Source organism: Nerophis ophidion, linkage group LG12 (genome assembly GCF_033978795.1).
Source record: "Nerophis ophidion isolate RoL-2023_Sa linkage group LG12, RoL_Noph_v1.0, whole genome shotgun sequence".
Classification (NCBI taxonomy): domain Eukaryota; kingdom Metazoa; phylum Chordata; class Actinopteri; order Syngnathiformes; family Syngnathidae; genus Nerophis; species Nerophis ophidion.
This window is the reverse complement of record NC_084622.1, coordinates 36815114-36828482: the sequence shown is the minus strand read 5'-3', so window position 1 is coordinate 36828482 and position 13369 is coordinate 36815114. Positions and strand designations below refer to the sequence as shown.

Below are 13369 nucleotides of genomic sequence, written 5' to 3'. Positions count from 1 at the left end.
GTCAGTGTGCTGACAGACCAAGTGGAGGCTCAAGGAGAGAAGATTCGGGACCTTGACGTGTGTTTGGATGAGCACAGGGAAAAGCTAAACGCGACTGAAGAGATGCTGCAACAGGTTACCTTTATGCTCTTTATTTTATTTTTTTTGCGCTTTCTCCTGTCAGCTTTCATTTGGTCTCCGATGCTTGTTACAAATTCTGACATTGTGTTTTTTCTAATACCTTGTAGGAGCTTCTGTGCCGGACAGCCCTCGAGACTCAGAAGCTAGAGCTCATATCAGAACTGTCCAACTTAAAGTTGAAGCACAATTCCTTGGAGAAAGAGCGATTGGACTTTGATGAAAGATTTCGGGACAGTGAGGTATGCGGGCTTGTGCTGTAGACAGGAGAAGTCTTTTTTTTTTTCTTTCTTTGCATCTCTCTCTTGCAACTCCTCCATTCCGACCCCCAAAACACACACACACAACCACAATTACCACACACCGAATAGATGAGGATTCATGTTGTCAACTGGGGGAGAAAGGAACAGATTTTTCAAAGCAGCTGCATGCTTACCTTGGGGAAATGCCAACATTCCCTAATCAAGGAATGTGGTGGGCTTGATTTCAGTGTTGTTAATAAAAGTAGTACTGTTATGTATTTTAGTTTGAAAATTCATACAGGCCAGGAGAGTGTCTGCATGCATACAGTTACATTATGATACATCACATTCTCTTCTTGGAATTAAATTACTGTTGTTATTGTCAATTTAGTGTACTGGCTCCTTGTCGAAATGTTAATGTTTAAATTTTGTTGTAGCTGAATGTTGAAGAATACATAACAACGTTTTTACACACGGCACACTAGTGCTGTTGTCGTCTCCGCCCTAGTGAAACAAATTGTTAGAGCCTTATTTTCTTGTCACAGAACTCACTTTTTCCATCACATTGCATTGTCCCTGCCCCTACCACTTGTCAAGCATCTGTACGCAACTATGGTTATCCCAGACGACTCGGGGTGCATTGTTTTTATAGAACTGGCTAATTGGGGACTGTTGGAGCTGTTTACTTTTGAAAAAATACTTTTACAAGAGTTTCCTTTTCTTTCAGGATTTGATTCTAGAAATTAATGAACTGCGGTACAGATTGACCGAGCACGAGAGTGAGAAGCAACAATATGAAAAGAAACTTAAAACCACAAAGGTAAGTTATTGCACACATTACTTTAAATACAAACCATTTTTCCTTTTTTGCTTTACTTGGTTTGTACTTTCTTCTTTTTTCCCCTTTACTGTCATGGTCCAAATAAAACCTAATTTAAAGCAAGCACACATCTTCAGCTTTCCATACTACATGAGTTCAATATACAATAACCTTAAAAGTTCCACTCAATTCATGTACCGTAGAGATTAGCATATATCTGTGAACGTTTTCATTCATTCAGGTCATTGTAATCACAGATCTTTCAATCGACCGCAACTGGACTGTTTGGTTTGTCCTCGAAGATGTTTTGCCTCTCATCCGAGTAGGTTTCATCAGTTCATGGTCATAGACTTAGATTGGTCAGATCAAATCCAGATTGGCATATAGTTTTACGTTACCTCTATACTAAATATAATGGCGAAAAACCACAAATTATGGATGTAGCCATAAAAAGCCCTAAAATGTCTAATTTTGATCCTCTAAATTCAACTATATACCTTTTACAGTTCTTAAACATATTTTGAATTCAGTTTTACATATTTAAAGGTGACTTGTCCAGGGTGTACCCTGCCTTACGCCCAAATGCAGCTAAGATAGGCTCCAGCACCCCCCGTGATAAACCCCTAAAGGGACAAGCGGTAAAAAATGGATGGATATTAAAAAGTGCTGTTTGCAACTTCCTCACAGTAACATATTTCAAAGCAAAAAAAATAACAATTACACAAGCTTATGTTACTATTAGTGGTTTAATAGAACACATTGGTTTGACAATTGTCTATATTTTTTACAATTACAAAGTGTATGTAATAAAACTTATTTACCGGCCCAAATAAAATGATTGGTGTTCACGGTGGTAACTCACCTTGTCTCGTCAACACGTACACGCAGGGAGTGCGTGCGCACATACAAAAAGAGTCCAAGAGAAGCAACGGACAAGTTGCAGTGATGTTGTTGTTATGTTAATTGATACAGTGGTAAAATGGTAAATGAGTTGTACTTGTATAGCGCTTTTCTACCCCTTTTGAAGGAGCCCAAAGCGCTTTGACAGTATTTCCACATTCACCCATTCACACACACATTCACACACTGAAGGTGGGAGCTGCCATGCAAGGCGCTCACCAGGACCCATCAGGAGCAAGGGGTAAGTGTTTTGCCCAAGGACGCAACAGACGTGACTAGGATGGTAGAAGGAGGGGATTGAACCAGTAACCCTCAGATTGCTGGCACAGCCACTCTACCAACTTCGCCACGCCAGTCTAACGCTAGCAATCCATCCAATTTCTATCGCTAGTCAATCCAAATTGCTATTTTTAGCTAACAATACCTAAAGGTAATGTGCGTGCATGTGTTCGTATGTACATAATTACGTACGAGAAGTTGTGAGAGAGTGGGATGTCCTGTGTAAAATACTTTGGAAAATTGGCGTCGTCTAGGCATCTGTTGTTGCAAAGAGCCCCTTTCAAGAAACAATTACAGGTATACAGTACACAGTATTCTACCAACAAAACTTGTTAAAGCATCTTTCTGCTAGAGAATGTTTGTGAGTCAGCACCTTCTGCTGGATTTTCAGCGGCAGCCCTTTCTCTTGTAGATACCATTCTCTATTTAAAGGCCTATGAAAATGAGATTTTCTCATTTAAATGGGATAGCAGGTCCATTCTATGTGTCATACTTGATCATTTCGCGATATTGCCATATTTTTGCTGAAAGGATTTAGTAGAGAACACCCACGATAAAGTTCGCAACTGGAGAAAAGCCCTGCCTCTACCGGAAGTCGCAGACGATGGCGTCACATGTTGAGGGCTCCTCATATATTCACATTGATTTTAATGGGAGCCTCCAACAAAAACAGCTATTCAGACCGAGAAAACGACAATTTCCCCATTAATTTGAGCGAGGATGAAAGATTCGTGTTTGAGGATATTGATAGCGACGGACTAGAAAGAAAAATAAAAACGCGATTACAATCGCGTTGCATTGACACAGATTCATATGTTTTTAGAGACATTTACCAGGATAATTTTGGGAAATACCTTATCTTTCTATTGTGTTGCTAGTGTTTTAGTGAGTTTAACTGTACCTGATAGTCGGAAGTGTACGTCCACGGCCGGGTGTTGACGCCAGTGTCTCGGGGGAGTCGACGGCAGCTGTATGATGGCACAAGCTCAGCTATGCTGATGTCCAGTAAGAGGCGACTTTTTAACCACAATTTTCTCACCGAAACATGCTGGTTGACATGTCCGCTGTGATCCATAGTAAAGTTTCACCTCTGTGAATTTTAAACAAGGAATCACCGTGTGTTTGTGTGGCTAAAGGCTAAAGCTTCCCAACTCCGTCTTTATACTTTGACTTCTCCAATATTAATTGAACAAATTGCAAAAGATTCAGCAACACAGATGTCCAAAATATTGTGTAATTATGCCGTTAAAGCAGACGACTTTTAGCTGTGAGTGTACGCAGCGCTCATATTCATAACAGCCCGTGACGTCACGCGTACACGTCATCATTACGCGACGTTTTCAAGAAAAAAGTCCCGGGAAATTCAAAATTGCAATTTAGTAAACTAAAAAGGCCGTATTTGCATGTGTTGCAATGTTAATATTTCATCATTGATGTATAAACTATCAGACTGCGTGGTGGGTAGTAGTGGGTTTCAGTAGGCCTTTAAGTTACCATACAAAATACAATCAATAGAAAAAAAAATGTATTTAGCAAATGCCAAACTGCGTATAGGCAGGGATCTTCCGTTTTACTGTATGTGAACAACTTTTAAATCATGATACCACAACATGTGGGGGCTCTTAATCATTCATGTTTAAGGTTCTGAACTGACTTAAGTTTATTTTAAAAGCTCCAATTCGTCTTGTATTTTTATCGGGCTATAACTAAGCACCTTATTGAGCCCATTTGTTGTACAAAGCAAGTAGCTTCTACGAAGCCACTAACCTGCGATGTCCATGTGTTATTTTGAGATGTTTGGTATAAAATTAAAGATTTATTGAGTTGGGACGGCTATTCAAGCACATTTTCTTGATAATTGTCTCAGATACTGAGACACAGGTTTTGTCTTCATGCATTTGATTTTTTTTTTTTTACTGTCCAGCCATTGGTTTGCAGAGTTAATTCCAAGCCGACTGTACCAAGAGTGTGCACAATCCATCTCTTTTTTTAAAAATTGCCTTGTTCTACAAAACCCAATTACAAGTGTAAACACATACCAGGAGAAATCACCAATGCTATGCAGGGCCACCCCTGGCTAAATGGACTCCCATAACAATTTTTTTTGTTCACTTTTTATTTTATCTATATGATGAAAAGTTTAATTTAATTTTAATATGTTTTGGACTAAAACCTATTCATGAAATAAACTGTTCCGTCTTTGCAACAGTAACAGTTACACCTCTTATGGTGAAGCTTTTAAAAAAAAACAAGGTGTTGGCGCGCATGTGAGAAATTGTATTCTTTCAAGCTTGCGGGAAGTTCAGTGGTCACTGATGTTTAGGGTCAAACCTTTCAAACCAAACTCGTCCAAACATGCCTTTATGGACCTTGCTTTGTGCACTGGTGCACAATTTTATGGGAACATACTTGCCTCCCTAAACTGTTTCTACAAAGGTGAAAACATAGAATTGCGTAAAATGCCTTAGTGAGAAACAATTAGGATTTAAGTAGTTTGAAGTGCCCCAACTTGAGTAATGATTAGAGATATGTGCTTCAGTCCAATTTTCTTTATGGTGTATCTCTTTCACTTCTTTCTGTCTTTCACATTTTTTCTCCTTGTCCTGGTTTTCTTTCTTTACCGTTAGTCTTTAATGGCCAAGCTTTCTAGCCAGAAAATCAAACTGGGCCAGATGCAGTATGAGAAACAGAGGAAAGAGCACAAACTTCTGGCTCTGAAGGTTGGCGTTTCTCAGATCACTGTTGTGTCTGCTGTATCATTATAGGTTTGGCCTCTCCCTTCCTACGGCTCCTCCTCTGTTTTATTTTTAAGGATGTCAAACAGTTTCAGTGGCCTTGCAGACTTACTTTAAGCTTTAACCCTTTAATCCCAACATTTATAGAATGTATATCCTTAATTCAGACTTCATTTTAACATACCTTCCTTGAATTTGTTTTTATGTCTGATTCCTGCACTGATCCTCCTATATTTGCTTTTATAATGTGTCCTGAATGAGTTAGTTGTTCCTTAATGAAGCTTACTCTGCGCTTACAGTACCACCCACCTCACACCTTTGCAGTAGGTGTGGCCTGCTTGCCTGTGCATCACATCTGCATCTGTGAACCTCTGTGTTGTGCTTTTTGTAATGAGACGTTGGGCTTGGTATAAATGTGTAGAATGACCTCAACACCTATTCCCTGTTTGATAGGAGGAGATTGGCATGCTGAGGAGACAACTGGAGGGCAAAGACGGAGAGATGGACAGACCTCAAGAGGAAACGGGCTTCAAAACCATGGCCTCAAGCAGTGCAGATCCTTCAGAGAGAGGTGAGAAATGGTTCAGCCTGATTGTACAGGAGCATACATGACATGTAAACTTGCATGTTAACAATATAGTTGAATCACCAAGACAGTGGGGTACTTTTGAATCAAAGTCCCGATTGACGGCAGATTCTGTTTCTTCCCCTATTGTTTTCCTCTTTATTCTCTCATCCAGATGAAACCCTTAAAAAGAGGCTGAAAGAAAAACGTAAGAGGGTTTATGCTTCCATTTATAATTGCACCCATCTCATCTTCTACTTGCATGAACGAGCATGAGCCATGTGAACTCTGCTTGTCCATTTTTGTCCATCCGAGTGCTAATATTTGCCCGAAGAGCACCACAACTTTGACAAATTGTGTCATTTTCATGCAGCTTCTAAAGATCAAACCGTACCAAACCAACATCATCCTCAAGGCAATAGCCGTATGTTTTTAACATGTAAGCTGGTACAGCAAAAAGGAATGTTTTCTTTAGTGATTTTGACGAGAATGAGGAATGAAATGTGTTTGTAACCTTTCAAGCTGTTCACTCATCCCTCTGCCTCAATTCCTGCAGCCCTCATGAACCCACCACCCCAAACCTATCTAAAACACTCCCTGTTCACACCAGCGACAAATGTGTGTCCTGCTAACCAATGTTGTTATGTGCAGTGATCTGTGAGACAATGTTTGTAATGTGTCCATATTTGTGTGTTCCAATCGCTTTTGTGCATTTAAAACGCTGTTTCACTATAGAATGTTACAAATACATATTTGAAGAGTGTCTGGTTTAAGCTACTGTGCACTTTCTCACTTGAACTTCATCGTATAATTCAGCAGCAGGTTGACTTATTACACGTTCAATACTGTGTCTCCCATAAACAGTTCCCTCTGCAACCTGTGTTATCGAGGAACATTTACATTGCAATCGTAGATATAGTAATAGGCATCAAAGCGGTGGCACTTGCATCTTTCTTTGGGTCCACTCACTCCATGGTGACCTATTTTACACCCCTAATCAATATAAAAAGCACAAACTCTCTGAAAGCCAATTCGTCCAACACTACTCAGTGTACCTTAACGCCTCATATTTGCAGGGTGCAGCCTCATAATTGCAGGGTGCACAGTGCTTAACAGAAAGAAGAAAATAGAAATCAGTTGTTTGTTTTTCGTGCATTCTATGAACAAATAACCCCCACCACTCACACACACACACACACACGCACACAATAAAGATGATTAAAGGAATTGCTGGCTGGAATCTGTCCATAGCATCCCAACTCTTAAAGAACCGCAATCCGTTTTTCACAGAGACAGTCACCAACCCTTGGAATATTTTGTTTGGGTTCTCAGAAGAACGAGTTTGTTTGGGGCAATGTTTGGCTGCACAATAACCGAGACATTTCTGACATTATACTTCCCCGAAAACCCAAATACTGATGTAGAACTGTATGTGCTCTTGGGGTTGTCTGTACTGAACTTCAGCAATGATTAAACTTAAAATGAAATATTCAAATTATTTTTTGGTGTCTTCTAAAGATGTAGAATGTAATTATATTCCATCCGTAGGTCGTAAAATACATCACATTTATTAACCAGGCGGCGTTGTTCGGTTGGTAGCGCGGCCGTGCCAGCATTTTGAGGGTTTATGGTTCGATTCCCGCTTCTGCCATCCTAGTCCCTGCCGTTGTGTCCTTGGGCAAGATACGTTACCCACCTGCTCCAAGTGCCACCCACACTGGTTTAAATGTAACTTAGATAATGGGTTTCATTATGAGGTTTCGCTTTGAGTCTCTAGAGAAAAGCGCTATATAAATATAATTAACGTTAACGTACTCGGACATTACTATTTTTAACGTTATTTCATTATTAAGATGCCGGAAAAAACCTATTTGGTATTCGTTAGAAATCTTAAAAAAATAATTAGTGCTGTCAAATGTTTTTTTTTTTTTAATCAGATTATTATCTATTTTCTTTTGGAATTTTAGATTCATCATGATATATCACAGGTTATTACTTGGGGGTATAATTTAAATTAACTTAAAAAAGGGAGGCCGATATTTGGACACAAATGCAATTTTATGGTCAGAATGGCACACAAAAATAGTTTTTATGTTTTACTTGAATGCACTTCCATTTATTTGCTCAAAATTTGGTATTAGCTTTATCTAAATTCCAGTTTGGGTGTATTTTGAAGGGAAATTTGCCAGAAAGCACAATAGTTAGTCCCCTACTCACCTGATCACTGACCGTATAACAACCTGCGCCACTTTTCAGGTCACCATCCGCGGTTAGGGTAAAGGAGAATGTATGGTTTAAAAACATTTTTGGGTTAATCTGCGTGTATACATAATTAATGGGGGCGCCATGGCGTAGTGGGTAGAGCGGCCGGCCAGAAACCTGAGGGTTGCAGGTTCGCTTCCCACCTATTGACATCCAAAAAATTGCTGCTGTTGTGTCCTTGGGCAGGACACTTCACCCTTTGCCTCTAGTGTCGCTCACACTGGTGAATGAATGATGAATAAATGATAGGTGGTGGTCGGAGGGGCTGTAGGCGCAAACTGGCAGCCACGCTTCCGTCAGTCTACCCCAGGGCAGCTGTGGCTACTGATGTAGCTTACCACCACCAGGTGTGAATGAATGTGGAGTCCCACTTCTCTGTGAGCGCTTTGAGTGTTTAGAAAGGCGCGATATAAATCTAAGTTATTAATGCGATAATTTTTTGTGATTAATCACCAGTTAACGCGTTAATTCTGACAACCCTACTGATAACACAAAATCACTAATGAAGTATGTTTTTTTAGCAGATCCAATAATTAGTTTGTTCTCCAACTGACTGCTTATCGAGAAACTGCTGACTTTCACAAGTCTAACAATTGTTGTTGCTCACTAGATGTGGAAGTGCAGAGAATGAAGAAGGCGGTTGAGTCGTTGATGGCATCGAATGAAGAGAAGGTACAGTTGATTATTTGCCGTATGCACTCTATTCTTCATGTTCATCTCTTGTTTGCAGGACCTCAAGATTGAGGAACTGAAGCAGTCTTTGTTGAGGTACAAGAAAGTTCAGGACATGGTCATGTCAGTGCAAGGAAAAAAAGGTTAGACATATCTTACAGTAGAAAATAATTCTTACAATGTAAGGTCAGCAAAAATAGAGATAATGGCAATACTTTTGTGTTCATAAAACTAGTACCTATCCGCGTGCTAGCCTAGTGTACCAAAGACATTCTTTGAGATGAGAGAATCTCATATGAAAGGATCTTTGTTTAGTTTTTACTCTGTTCGGAAGCTTCTTAAACCATGATTTTATGTTTGTTACAATGTGACCTGTGGACAGTATTACAATTGATATTATCGAACAAAGTACTGTTCTGTCAAGTGACTTGGTGTTTTATTTTTAATTATCAGCAACAGAGAAACACAGAGATAATGAGCATGTGGAGAGTCATGGCGATGGTTCGTCTTCATGCTTACCTGCCGACAATGTGTTTGTTGACAAAGACGAGCTTAATGATGCTTCATTGCAAAGGAGGAACCGGGATGAGGTTTGTACAGCACGATGTCAACATCTAAATGTAAAGTAGAATCTAAACTATATTCAGTCATGTGAGCAAGTTTGGACACCCCAAAGGTGTACAGTATGTATTTTCTGGGTAAGCTACTCCTCAACCGCTGCACACAAAATGGTGATAGGGCTGTTACTAAACTTATGACTTGTAATTTCTCACACAGCTCAAAGCACTTTACAAAACATTCGTATTAGCATTGGAGTCTTCGTACAAATTTGGTACACACCTTTTAGGGGACTGTCAAGTACAAGATCAGCAAAATCGGAGCCGGATTCACTGAAAAACATGCCACCATCAAGCAAAACATCTTAAGAACTCATTTGCCATAAGTCATTATGTCTTCCAAAGCATTTTGACCACAACTCAAAGGGGGCACCACAAATGCCAACATGTATTTCATGACATATTGAATAATTAATCCATCATGTACCAAAATGTCAATGTGAAGAATGAAGGGCACAAGGGACGTCAACTCTCAATAAACTTCAAAACGGTTAGACACAAATGGCTCACATACACACACAATTCAAACATTTAAAATTAGCATTGACGTGTTGACAGCCAATTTAGTAAATCATTTATTCTGTCAGTTATTCTTGTGCATCTTATGCTGGAGGCTATGGCGGAAATTTTCATTGACAGTGGACTCTACTGCGTTTTGTTATTTTGTCTTTGTCGTGTAGCTGGAGCTCATAAATAGGCTGAATGATGATGGTACACCCTCGCCCAGCCCTGCTGATACAGAGCAAGTCGCAGAGTCTGGAGAAGCACATGTGGAAAGGTGATTTATTAGAAGATATTGTCCCCAACATAATACAGTAAGTCATGTGCTAAATCCGCACAAGCTGATCCTGATGCTCTTTACAGCAGCCTAGATGCAACCCTAACTGTCTCCCATAACCTTGTAGAAAGGAGCAAGAATGACAAGGCAAGGAACATGTTGATTCAAATTGTATTTTGTTTTGATCAGCTCATTTTAAGTCCCAGTCCAATTGTGTTGCGTTATTCCAGAACACAAGTGAGGAGTTCATTCAAATGGCTGAGAAGCCACCAGTGAATCCCCCCGCCACCTTGATCGCCACCACAGGGGATGACAGCTTTGGCTCCAAAAAGGCACGATCATCTTTTGGAAAGGGATTCTTCAAGCTCCGCGGGGGAAAGAAGACTGGAAACTCACAGAATCTTGGTAAGCACGCAGCAAGGTGACTGGCCTTTTCCCCCCGTCACAGGGAAATATTTCTATAGCTCCAAGCCACGCCCAAGTGAAATACCACACAGACCTTAATTTGCTGCTCACAAACTGTGGCCCTCATTTTTATACAAAAGTCGGTTTGCATGCTGGTGTATACTACAGCTTTCAAATAATCATGTTAATTAAGAAAAATTAATTACAGTCAAATTTACCACGTTTATGTTTTTTACTTGTATTAATCAAAATTGTAATCTCTAAGGTTACAGTCCCTGTATGCCTGCGAGTTGTCTCACCCTTTTCTTGTGCTTGACTGAGATGAAAACACAATCTCCATTCTGCAATATATATATATATATATATATATATATATATATATATATATATATATATATATATATATATATATATATATATATATATATATATATATATATATGTGTATATATATATATATATATATATATATGTATATGTATGTGTGTGCATATATAAATGTGTGTGTGTATATATGCATATATATATATAAGTAAACATTGATTGATTGATTGATATATATATATGTATATATATATATATGTGTATACATATATATGTGTATAGATGTATATATATACATATATGTGTGTATATGTATGTATGTACACACACATATATATATATATATATATATATATATATATATATATATATGTATATATTTGTATGTATATATATATATATATATATTTGTATGTATATATAAAAAGAGGTCTTGCTCTGTCACAAGACTTATTAGCGACTATAAAATTGGCGATAGGTTGATTATTATACAAATAGTGTAAAATATTCATAATGAACCTAAAGATAGATCAGAAGTGTGTCTATGGTTTGTAGATGTTTGAATGTTGTCTTGTTTTTATCGTTAATGTGACAATCAATCAATCAATGTTTATTCATATAGCCCTAAATCACTAGTGTCTCAAAGGGCTGCACAAACCACGGTAGAGCCCACATAAGGGCAAGGAAAACCCACCCCAGTGGGACGTCGGTGACAATGATGACTATGAGAAACATTGGAGAGGACCGCATATGTGTACAACCCTCCATCCCTAGGGGACCGAAAGCAATGGATGTTGAGCGGGTCTAACATGATAATGTGAAAGTTCAATCCATAGTGGATCCAACACAACCTTGAGAGTCGAGTCCAAAGTGGATCCAACACAGTAGCGAGAGTCCCGTGGAGCCAGCAGGAAACCATCTCAAGCGGAGGTGGATCTGCAGCGCAGAGATGTCCCCAGTCGATACACAGGCGAGCGGTCTATCATGGGTCCCGACTCTGGACGAGCGGTCCATCCTGGGTCCCGACTCTGGACAGCCAGTACTTCATCCATGGCCACCGGACCGGACCCCCTCCACAAGGGAAAGTGGGACAGAGGAGAAAAAGAAAAGAAACGGCAGATCAACTGGTCTAAAAAGGGAGTCTATTTAAAGGCTAGAGTATACAAATTAGTTTTAAGGTGAGACTTAAATGCTTCTACTGAGGTGGCATCTTGAACTGTTACCGGGAGGGCATTCCAGAGTACTGGAGCCCGAACGGAAAACGCTCTATAGCCCGCAGACTTTTTTTGGATTCTGGGAATCACTAATAAGCCAGAGTCCTTTTTAAAAACAGATTTCTTGCCGGGACAAAGGGTACAATACAATCGGCAAGATAGGCTGGAGCTATATCGTGTAGTATTTTATACGTAAGTAGTAAAACCTTAAAGTCACATCTTAAGTGCACAGGAAGCCAGTGCATGTGAGCCAGTACAGGCGTAATATGATCAAAGTTTCTTGTTCTTGTCAAAAGTCTAGCAGCCGTATTTTGTACCAACTGTAATCGTTTAATGCTAGACATGGGGAGACCCGAAAATAATACGTTACAGTAGTCGAGATGAGACGTAACAAACGGATGGATAATGATCTAGGTGTCACTAGTGGACAAAATGTTGCACATTTTAGCGATATTACGGAGATGAAAGAAGGCCGTTTTAATAACATTCTTAATGTGTGACTCCAACGAGAGAGTTGGGTCGAAGATAATACCCAGATTCTTTAGCGAATCGCCTTGTTTAATTGTTTGAGAGAGTTGGGTCGAAGATAATACCCAGATTTTTTACCGAGTCGCCTTGTTTAATTGTTTGTCAAATTTTTAAGTTGTATTATTAAATAGAGGTCGGTGTCCAGCAGGACCAATAATCAGCATTTGCGTTTTTTTGGCGTTGAGTTGCAAAAAGTTAGCGGACATCCATTGTTTAATTTCATTAAGACACGCCTCCAGCTGACTACAATCCGGCCTGTTGGTCAGCTTTAGGGGCATGTAGAATTGGGTGTCATCAGCATAACAGTGAAAGCTAACACCGTATTTGCGTATGATGTCACCTGGCGGCAGCATGTAGATGCTGAAGAGTGCAGGGCCAAGGACCGAACCCGGGGGAACTCCACGCGTTACCTTAACATAGTCCGAGGTCACATTGTTATGGGAGACGCACTGCATCCTGTCAGTAAGATAGGAGTTAAACCAAGACAGGGCTAAGTCTGACATACCAATTCGTGTTTTGATACGCTCTAATAAAATATTATGATCGACGGCATTGAAAGCAGAGCTAAGATCGAGGAGCAGCAACATAGATGACGCATCAGGATCCATCGTTAACAATAGATCATTAGTCATTTTTGCAAGGGCTGTCTCCGTAGAGTGTTTTGCCCTGAAACCGGATTGAAAGGTTTCGCATGGATTGTTAGACGCTAAGTCTTCATTTAGCTGCTCTGCAACAATTTTTTCGAGGATTTTTGAAATAAAGGGAAGGTGAACGCCGGTCAGTAGTTTACCATCAGGTCAGGATCGAGGTTAGGTCTTTCAAAGAGAGGATGAATAATCACATTTTTAAATGCTAGGGGAACAGTGCCAGAGGAAAGTGATAAGTTTATAATATTAAGCACTATAATATTT

General features: G+C 39.6%; 1 protein-coding gene across 7 annotated transcripts in view; it reads left to right on the top strand.

The window, feature by feature from the left end:
- Positions 1 to 13369, top strand: part of ppfibp1b (PPFIA binding protein 1b) — a 58403-nt gene that overhangs the window by 25421 nt on the left and 19613 nt on the right. For 2 of the 7 annotated variants that reach the window (XM_061917489.1, XM_061917487.1), the window contains exons 5-16: positions 1 to 114; positions 228 to 359; positions 1087 to 1179; positions 4986 to 5078; positions 5547 to 5664; positions 5834 to 5866; positions 8531 to 8592; positions 8651 to 8735; positions 9046 to 9182; positions 9890 to 9987; positions 10074 to 10134; positions 10218 to 10392. In XM_061917489.1, the coding sequence (XP_061773473.1) occupies positions 1 to 114; positions 228 to 359; positions 1087 to 1179; positions 4986 to 5078; positions 5547 to 5664; positions 5834 to 5866; positions 8531 to 8592; positions 8651 to 8735; positions 9046 to 9182; positions 9890 to 9987; positions 10074 to 10134; positions 10218 to 10392 (1201 nt within the window). The remainder of the gene's footprint in view (positions 115 to 227; positions 360 to 1086; positions 1180 to 4985; positions 5079 to 5546; positions 5665 to 5833; positions 5867 to 8530; positions 8593 to 8650; positions 8736 to 9045; positions 9183 to 9889; positions 9988 to 10073; positions 10135 to 10217; positions 10393 to 13369) is intronic. The other 5 variants (XM_061917493.1, XM_061917492.1, XM_061917488.1 and 2 more) reach the window with 4 other exon arrangements.